Source organism: Phocoena phocoena, chromosome 10, assembly GCF_963924675.1.
Source record: "Phocoena phocoena chromosome 10, mPhoPho1.1, whole genome shotgun sequence".
Classification (NCBI taxonomy): domain Eukaryota; kingdom Metazoa; phylum Chordata; class Mammalia; order Artiodactyla; family Phocoenidae; genus Phocoena; species Phocoena phocoena.
Genome location: NC_089228.1, coordinates 52343046 through 52352478, shown reverse-complemented (window position 1 = coordinate 52352478; position 9433 = coordinate 52343046). Strand labels below are relative to the sequence as shown.

At 53.4% G+C, this 9433-nt stretch overlaps 1 protein-coding gene and 1 pseudogene across 1 annotated transcript in view; one reads left to right on the top strand and one right to left on the bottom strand.

Moving 5' to 3' along the window:
* Positions 1-5115: 5115 nt before the first annotated feature.
* Positions 5116-6048, bottom strand: LOC136129585 (uncharacterized; annotated as a pseudogene).
* A 542-nt stretch (positions 6049-6590) lies between these two features.
* The window catches only part of TRIM71 (tripartite motif containing 71), a 59012-nt gene continuing 56169 nt past the window's right edge, over positions 6591-9433 (top strand). The window contains exon 1 of the mRNA XM_065886410.1: positions 6591-7454. Within this exon, the coding sequence (XP_065742482.1) occupies positions 6591-7454 (864 nt within the window). The remainder of the gene's footprint in view (positions 7455-9433) is intronic.

The window sequence follows — 9433 nt, the reverse complement described above, 5'->3', positions numbered from 1 at the left end:
CGGATTCTTAACCACTGAACCACCAGGGAAGTCCTCAAACTGTATACTTTAAATGTGTGTAGTTTATTTATTGTATGTCAATTGTACCTCAATAAAACTGTCTTATTTATTTTGGCTGCATTGGGTCTTCATTGCTGCACGTGGGCTTTCTCTAGTTGCAGTGAGTGGGGGCTACTCTTTGTTGCGGTGCGCAGGCTTCTCATTGTGGTGGCTCCTCTTGTGGAGCACAGGCTCTCGGTGCACGGGCTTCAGTTGTTGCAGCACATGGGCTCAGTAGTTGTGGCATGCGGGCACTACAGCATGCAGGCTTCAGTAGCTGTGGTGCATGGGCTCAGTAGTTGTGGCGCATGGGCCTAGTTGCTCCATGCCATGTGGGATCTTCCCAGACCAGGGATCGAACCGTGTCTCCTGCATTGGCAGGCGGATTCTTAACCACTTTAACCACTGCGCCACCAGGGAAGTCCAAAGCTGTTTTATTTTATTTTTAATTTTTTTGCCGTGGGGCTTGTGTGATCTTAGTTCCCCAACAGGGATCGAAGCCAGGCCCTCGGCAGTGTAAGTGCAGAGTGCTAACCACCGTATTGCCAGGGAATTCCCTAAAGCTGTTATGAAAGAAAGGAAGGACAGAAGTAAGGGAGGGAGAGAGGGAAGGGGAGAGAGAGAGAGAGAGAGAGAGAAGAAACTTAGAGATGTTAATCTGGCAGAAAATATGGGGCAGGTGGGGGTGGAGTGTCCCAATTATCTACTGCTGTGTAACAAATGACCCCAAAATTTAGTGGCTTATAACAACAAGCATTTTATTATATTTCACAATTTTGTGGGTCAGGAATTTAGACTGGCTCAGTTGAGTGAAGCCTTGTGGAACCAACTGGGTTATATTCAGGCTGGGATTGTCTAGGGGATCCAAGGTGGCTTCACCCACATGCCTGGTACCTTGATGGGGATGGCTGGGAGGCTGGGCTAAAATGGGCCCCTTTCCCTTTCCATGTAGACTCAGGACCCCCCCACGGGGTCTCTCCAGAAGGAATGAGAAGCTGGTCAGGCTTAACGGTATGTACTGATTTATGTATCTTTTGATTTTCTGCTATATTTATTAAAAAAACAACTTTTATAGTTTTTTTGCCCTTTATTATGAAAGATACACATTTCACCTTAGAAAATGTAGGCTGAGGGACTTCCCTGGCAGTCCAGAGGTTAGGACTCTGCACTTCCAATGCAGGGAGCACAGGTTCAATCCCTGGTAGGGGAACTAAGATCCCACATGCCACATGGTGAGGCCAAAAAAAAAATAAAATGTAGGCTGAGAGCTTAGCTTTAACATGGCAGGCCACAGGCAGCCACTACGAGGTCTTGAGCTGTGAGTGACAGGAGATGAGACCACAACTCTCTATTATGGAGGGGAAAGAGGACATGATTGGTTGCCTGAAATGCTGAGGTCCAGGGGAGGTTAGTGATTAGGCAATGACAAATTTAAGGGGTAGGCAGGCAGTAAACCACTCTGCTGAATAACCATAACGAAAACAAAAAGCTAATATTTAACTGTGTGCTTGAGCACTTACACGTGATCGGTACTATATTAAGCCCTGTACATTTAGTAGCTCATTTAACCCTGATGGGCTAGGTACTTGCACCAGTCCCCTGCTATACGCATGAGAAATCGGAGGCACAGAGAGGTTAAGTAACTTGCCCAAGGTCACACAGTTAAGAGTGTTGAGCTGGGATATAAGCCTGGCTGAGCTCTGAACTAATTTAACTAACCAAGCTGGATGTTGACTTTTACCACTCCTATGTGCAATTCAAGCTTCTTTACTATAGTCTCTGAAGTTCTAGGTGACTAGAGCTTATATGATATCCTCTTACTTGTTGCTATTCTGGACTCTGGGTTGTTGAAAGCAGCTGACACACTTCTCATAATGACCCCAAGGCCGGAGTCAGGGCAGAGTTAAGAGTTGGCCTGGTGTGTCGAATGCCATTCCCCTTCAGCTGGCAGAATGCAGACAATGATTCACGGGTAGTCTATTCGGCTGGTACCCCCACCCCCACCCCCGGCCCTAACCCCCACTGGTTTAAAAGAGTTATTGTGATGTAATGTTTGTTTAATGTTTAAAAGGAATACTCTGGTGATTTATGTATTTAAAAAATTATGTGAAAGCACCCTTAGGATGGTGGTGAAAGGTGCAACTTTGACATCAAAACAAGCGGGTGCATCAAATATTTAATTAAAGGATCAGATGCAAAAAGCAGATGCAGATTGACTTCGATGGAAATGTGGTGGAACCTCAACCCCAGGCCTGAGAGAGCAGCAGGGGCCAGTGTCATCTTTGAAAACAAAATATGGTTTTGGATGAATTCGAGAAAGACTGCAAATTCACTGCCTACATCATTTTAGGGCTGGTTTCTTTTAATAAGTAGTTACTGATTAAAATACAAATGACTTATTTTCAGGATTAGGAAAGATATATACATACTCTCTTTCTAATGTTAGGGAAAACTGGACGGCTGCTTGCTCCTCCCTTTGCTAAAAAAGGGTGTTTATTATCTAGGATGGCAGTGAAAAATTTAATACTAGTTTACAGCAGGGGACTGTCTTTGACCTTTCATCTGGATATACGGCTCCTGTTCCTCTCATGGATAAGCTATAGTCTTATTAAAATCTCATCCTAATTTGTTCTTTATCACTATACCATATTTTAAAAAATCATAACTGTATTTCTATACAATTGGGATTAAATTAGTTGCTTTAAAAATTTCCCTCTTTCCCACCTATGGTAAATTAAGTCTTAATGGAAATTAGAAAAGTGCTAATTTAACAATTTACACTGCAGCCCTGTTTCCTGGCAATGTCCTGTCAATTCAAGAAAGGAAGGGGAAGCTACTTCATGAATAGAAATCAAGACCTTTTTTTCTCCTCCTCTTTCTTTTTTTCTTTTCTTTTTGGCTTATTCTGAGCAATTGTCCCCAGGAAACTAACCCACCAACTGCTGTCGAGTTTGATTCCTCTTTCTGGAGTTACAGCCTTCCTGCTCCTCCACAATGTCTCAGCTGACTTTCCATCTCTGCCATCCACTTGCAAGATATTTAGAGTCATAGGACCAGGAGGACTGCTAATTCTCCCCTCCCCCTCTCTGGTCATCTTTTTTAAACCTTTTTAGATGCTGGTGGGTGGGGCCAACCATGAGGGAGACAGCAGGTCTGGCCCATCCCTTTTCTGACCCTCTGGGGCCATCTTCCTTCTGGCAATTCTCTTCCCCCATCTGTTTTCCTCTTGTTTTTGTTTTAAAAAAAAAAGAAAGAAAGAAAGAAAGAAAAGGAAAGAAATTAAAAACAATCAAAGAAAGGAAAAGAAACAAAACCAAAGAATACATACAACACCTCTGCTGAAGCAAGGCCAGCACGGTACAAAATTCTTTAGGAAAATTCATGTGTGAGCATGTACCTGTTTACACGCTGGTCTCAAACTATGGAAGAAACACAAACATATTGGCAATAGATAGTTGTGTGAAAAGCTCCTAATACTTATTTTTTTTAATTTTAATTTTATATTGGAGTACAGTTGACGTACAATGTTGTGTTAGTTCTAATATTTAAAGTATAAAGTGTTTACTTCTCTTTCATTGGTCAAAGAAGGAAATCTGTTCTTTTTCCCCCCGGTTTTATTGAGATACAATTGCCATGTTCTGGGTTTATTTGATAATAATTTTTGCACTCCTCACACATTTCGGTGAATGTTCACTGAGCTTAGATTTGCTCCAGGTGCTGAGGAGAGCCCTCCTGACAGCAGCTGAGGACTTTGGCTGCTAGCTTGTCCTAGAATTCCTCCCATCTCAGGACAGCACCGGGCCCCACAATGGCTTTCTCCCTTTAGGGTGGTGTTTCTGCAGCCTGGGGCCTTCAGCATGTTTGTCCAGCAGGTTGATCTAAGGCTTCTTTCCCGGTTGACATTTCCCCCAGAAACCTCCCTGAATTCTGGTGAGCAGATTCAGAGATGGAGCTGGAATTGTGTATAAAGTGTTTTTTCTTTTTTATTTCACTTTTATGATACAGGCATGATTATTAGGTTGGACACCAAATTATTTTTTTTTCAATTTAAGTATACTTTACATAGTGAAATTTTGCACAGATCTTAAATGGCAGATCTATAAGTTTTGACAAATGTACACACAAACATATTTCTACTTCACGACCCTTGAAGGTTCTCTCCTATTCCCCTTCCCAGTCAATACTCCCTCACCCCCAAGGGTTCTTTTCCTATCCTCAAAGCTTAGTTTTGCCTGTTCTAGAATCTCCTGTATCTGGAATCACACACTACAAACTTGTGTTTGGCTCCTTTCTTCTAACATGATGTTTTTGAGATTCATCCAGGTTGTTGCTTGTAGAAGTGGGACCCAAGATGTCAGTCACAGCTTGATGGTGTTAAGACAGGGACAATTGTTCCACCCGCTGGCCTCCACACCAAATACCCTCTAAATCCTGGTATGTGGCCCTCTCCACTCCTCCAAGTTAGTCTCTCTCCAGGGCCCAGCGAGTTCCTTTCCCAGAACCGCCCAGGCAGCCTCGGGCACCACCCAGATGGCCGCGAGGCCTTCACCGGGAACCTCCCCAGAACAGCTGCCCTCTGCCCCCCACTTCCCCCCAGTAAAACTCAAAAAAGAAACCGGCCCCTCCGCAGATCAAAATTCAGATTCGTTTAATTCCAACTGCGTGATGTTTTGGTGTTGATCACAGATATGCAGTCTTTAAGAAAACGTAAAAAGGAAAAAAAAGGTCTTGGTGGGGGGACCCCAGATCTCACGGGCAGCCTCTGCAGAACCGGGATTCAGAATGAAATCTTTTCTTTTTTAAATAAACGGAAGAGTCGCTCTCCACTCCTCGCTCGGAAGGTTTCAAAGGTCGTCACACTGAAGCCCGGGGGCGTTCATCTCCCCTGCGGCCCGGAGAAGGGAGGAGGTTGGAGGGAGGAGGGAGGGAGCACACAAAAGCGAGCCGTGCCGAGAGGGCTAATGTTTCCTGTTTGCCTGGAACCCCCTCCCCTGTGTCCCCTCCCCCAGCCCCCTCCCAGCACTCGGGCGGAAGTGAGTTTGCTCCTTTGGAGATTAAAAGGATTCCGAATTCCGATCAGTCCCAATATCCAGCGTACTGAGAGGAGGAGGAGGAAGAGGCGGCAAAGCAGAGAAAGAGGGGGCACGCGCGCGCGTGCACGCAGGCAACCCGAATTGGGGAGTTGTTCAAAGCCCCAGGAGGCCAGGGCGCAAGGCGCGAGCAAAGCCCGGTAGGCGCAGCAGCGCTGCCGGGGCCACCCGAGTCTTGCTCGGCGACTCGTTTCAGAAAGAAGATGACGCGGGAGCGGGCCGGCGGCGTTGACCACGCGGCTCCCGAGCTCACCGCGCTGGGCCATTGCCGGTTCCACTGATTCCGGCGCGCCCCGGTGGAGGCTCCGTCCCCGCGGCTCGGGATCGGAGGGGGGGGACCAACGCGAGGGCGAAATGGCCCGATGACAAAGGAAATGTGATCCCCCTTCGCTGCCAAGGTTTCAGAGAGGACGGACGCGAGGAGGAGGAGGGGCGCGGGGCGCGCGCGGAGCTCGGATAGCATTGCACGACGGCTCGCGCGGAGCGGGCAGCGGGTACATCTAATATCTTCCTGCCGATGAATAATTCACGACGGCCCGCGGGGACCTGTGGTCCCGCGTTTCGGCGCGGCTAAACCGGAGAAGGAGCTCGCTGGAGGCGCCCAGGCCCGGCGAGGCGGGGGCAAGAGGGCCCAGGGCCGCGTGGGGCGCGCGTGCGTGTTAAGCGCCGGCAGCGCGGCCGGGCTCGGCGGGCGCGCGGGAGACTCGAGGCGCGTGGGGCGCGCGTGCGTACTACACGCGTGCGGCCGCAGCGGGCTCCCACTAGCTGCAGCTGCGGCGGGGCCGACCGCCCTGCAGGGAGGCCGCGCCGGGCCGTGCGCAAGCCCGGAGCGCCGCACGCCGGGCCACCCAGGAGCCCCTGGCCGCCGCGTCATGCGGCGGGGCGGTCGGCGTCGCGCGGGGGGACACGGGCTCGGCATCGCGCCGCTCCCGCCTTTAGTAGTTTGGGGGAGCTTTCCTGTCCCAAGAAGAGACTAAATCCGTTTAAAGAAAATCCACGCACCAAATACTCGTCGAACCAAATTCTGCTTCTCCCGCCGGGACTGGGATTGCACAGCGGACTCGACTTGGGGGTACTCCCCTCGGCTGGCGAGAAGCTAAGCTACAGCTGCTCCAGGGAGTCCTCTGACCTCCCTGCCCCCGCTCGCCCCTCGCGTGTCGGTACTTGTTCCGGCGCTCCCGCTTCGGGAAAGCACGCGGCCCCCGCGTCCTTTTCCGGGAGGAATCTGTGTCGCCTCCGGAGAGTGGCATTTAATGCCCGCAGCGTCGGGGGTGGCAGCGCGCGGGCCGGACGCGGCGAGGCCGAGCGGGCCGCGCCGCTCTGGTGCCGGCTCCTGGATCGCAGGCCTAATTGATGCCTTTTTCTGAGTGAGTCGGCGGCTCCCCCACCCTCCTTGTCCGCTCTCTCCTCTCCTCCTCCTCTTCCTCTCTGGTCTCCTCCCTCCTCCGGGCTTGGTTGCAAATGGCTTCGTTCTCCGAGACCGACTTCCAGATCTGCCTGCTGTGCAAGGAGATGTGCGGCTCTCCGGCGCCGCTCTCCTCCAACTCGTCGTCGTCGTCGTCGTCCTCGCAGACGTCCACGTCGTCGGGGGGCGGCGGCGGGGGCCCCGGGGCTGCGGCGCGCCGCCTACACGTCCTGCCCTGCCTGCACGCCTTCTGCCGCCCGTGCCTCGAGGCGCACCGGCTGCCGGCGGCGGGCGGCGGCGCGCCGGGAGAGCCGCTCAAGTTGCGCTGCCCTGTGTGCGACCAGAAGGTCGTGCTGGCCGAGGCGGCGGGCATGGACGCGCTGCCCTCGTCCGCCTTCCTGCTCAGTAACTTGCTCGACGCCGTGGTGGCCACGGCTGACGAGCCGCCGCCCAAGAACGGGCGGGCCGGCGCCGCGGCGGGCGCGGGCGGCCACAGCAACCACCGACACCACGCGCACCACGCGCACCCGCGCGCTTCTGCCTCGGCGCCGCCGCCACTCCCGCCAGCGCCGCAGCCGCCCGCGCCGCCCCGCTCAGCGCCCGGCGGCCCCGCGGCCTCCCCGTCGGCGCTGCTGCTGCGCCGGCCTCACGGCTGTAGCTCCTGCGACGAGGGCAACGCGGCCTCGTCGCGCTGCCTCGACTGCCAGGAGCACCTGTGCGACAACTGCGTCCGCGCGCACCAGCGCGTGCGCCTTACCAAGGACCACTACATCGAGCGCGGCCCGCCTGGCCCCACAGCCGCCGCCGCCGCCGCCGCGGCGCAGCAGCTCGGGCTCGGGCCGCCCTTCCCCGGCGCGCCCTTCTCCATCCTCTCGGTCTTCCCCGAGCGCCTCGGCTTCTGCCAGCACCACGACGACGAGGTGAGTTCGGGGGCCGCTCCCGCGGGAGCTGCGGCCGGGCGGCGTGGGGCGCGGGTCTGGCACCCGGGGAGCCGCGTGGGTGCTCGTGCGGGCATCCGGGCAAGCCCCCCAGCAAGGGGAGGGGGTCCTCTCCCTTCCGGATTTCTCGTTTTTCTTTTGGTTATGCGGCAGCCGCTGCCCCAAGCATACCCTGACCCGGGAAGTGTGTGTGGAGAAGACCTGGCCTCTGTGTGCGGGCTGCGAGGGGTCCCAAAACGCAGAGTCCCCCGCTTCCGTATCCAATATTCTGTTCGGCAAAATGTGGCATCCGCTGTTTCCAGTTAGGCATGACCTGGGAAGAGGTAGTTGTCTGCGACTGTGTAGACCTGGCCTCCGTGTGCGAGGGTCCCTCCTCTGCCCTCCGACGGCTCCCGAGGTTGGAGACACCTCCTCTTCTTTAGGGACTTTGATTTCCTCATTCCTGTTTGACAAAGCGTGCAGGCTATTGTTTTAAGTAAGACATGAGATGGAAACGTGTGTATGTGTAGACGTGGTCTCCTTGTGCGGGCACACCAGAGGCCTCCCAGCATGCTGAGGATTCTCCTTTAGCTTTTTTTCCCAACCTTATTTTTGTTTGTAAAACTCGTCGATTGTTGCTTTTAAGTAGGGCATGAGCCAGGAGGAGATGGTCGTGTGGGTGAGTGTGGGGTGCGCTTGCGCGTGTAGACCTGGTTTCCACGTGCGCGCTTGTGAGGGGAGGATTGTGGTTTTTGTTGGGACACCGTGGCAGTCGTTGCCTCCTTGTATGGAGTAAGAACAGCCTTCCGCGGTTCTGTTCCCGCACCGTGGAAAAAGCGTGTTCTGGCCCCTGAACCTCCCTTGTATGGAATTGCCCTTCGGCCTCGTGGGCCCACCGCTGCACCGGGAGCAGCGGAATCGGGGGGCCTTGCCCATTGCCCTCACCCAGCTGGAAGTCCTTGGGCCGCCCCCGCCTGCCCCGGCTTCGATCTCTGCGGGAACCGGTTTCCCTGGTTGGGAGGTGTCCCCACCCCGTTCAACCTGGGGCTCGACTTTTCATGGAAAACAAGCCGACCCAAGCTGCACGCGGCTCGAACCGGGTGCGCAGAGTCCGCGGGCTGCACGGCAGCCTTTGAGCTTATTTGGCTCTTTTGGCTGTTTGTTGAATAAACCGTTCTTGATTATTTTTCACATCTCGTGTCACCTTCCACTCACCGGAACCCACTGGAGGACGGGGCCAGAAGCTTTGAGGCTCAGCCTCTGCTGAGAGGGTCGGTGACTTAATGCTACCTGTAGCCCCTTTGTGAGACTTGGTGCTAGCCTTGCCTTGGGCGCGGGCAGGAGACGGCTCCTGGTGCGAGTTGGCTGCGTGCTGGGTGGAGTGGGCGTGCTCGTTCCGAACGCGGCTGAGGCTTGACGAGCGCAGCCTTTTCCACGCCTAACCTGTTATTTGGGGAGGAGGGCGGAGCTATTGCCTGCTGGCCTTAAGCCGGCTTCTTCTATTGGAAAAAAGTTGAAATTCTAATCTACTTGTTGTGGACGCCTCATTTTAAAAGTTTCTTTCTCGGTATGAAGCCTAAGGGGGAGCTATTCTTTTCCTTCCTTTTTTAAGCTTTGAATGGACTCATCTTTAAAGTTTTCCCACATTCATGGCTGAATGTGTCTAGTAGGTTCTTTCAAAAATGGATTGAGTTAAATACTGATCCGAATCCCGGGGATGGAAAGAGGGAGCCAATTCGCCGGGAAGATTAGCGTCGAGGGGGAGGGGAAGGGGGGGAGGGAGAGGGCGGCTTGAATCCGCCACAATTTCCCTCCTGGCAGGGGCGTTGATTGAACCCTCCCTCCCAGCAGTTGAGTTTAAATGTCAGGTTTTATTTATATTCCCGGTTAAAGATCCACATACGTTTTATTTGGGTTAAAACAGTAGATGCTCAGTGTTGCCACACTTGTAAAAGGTTTATACACTTTTTAAATTATTAAAC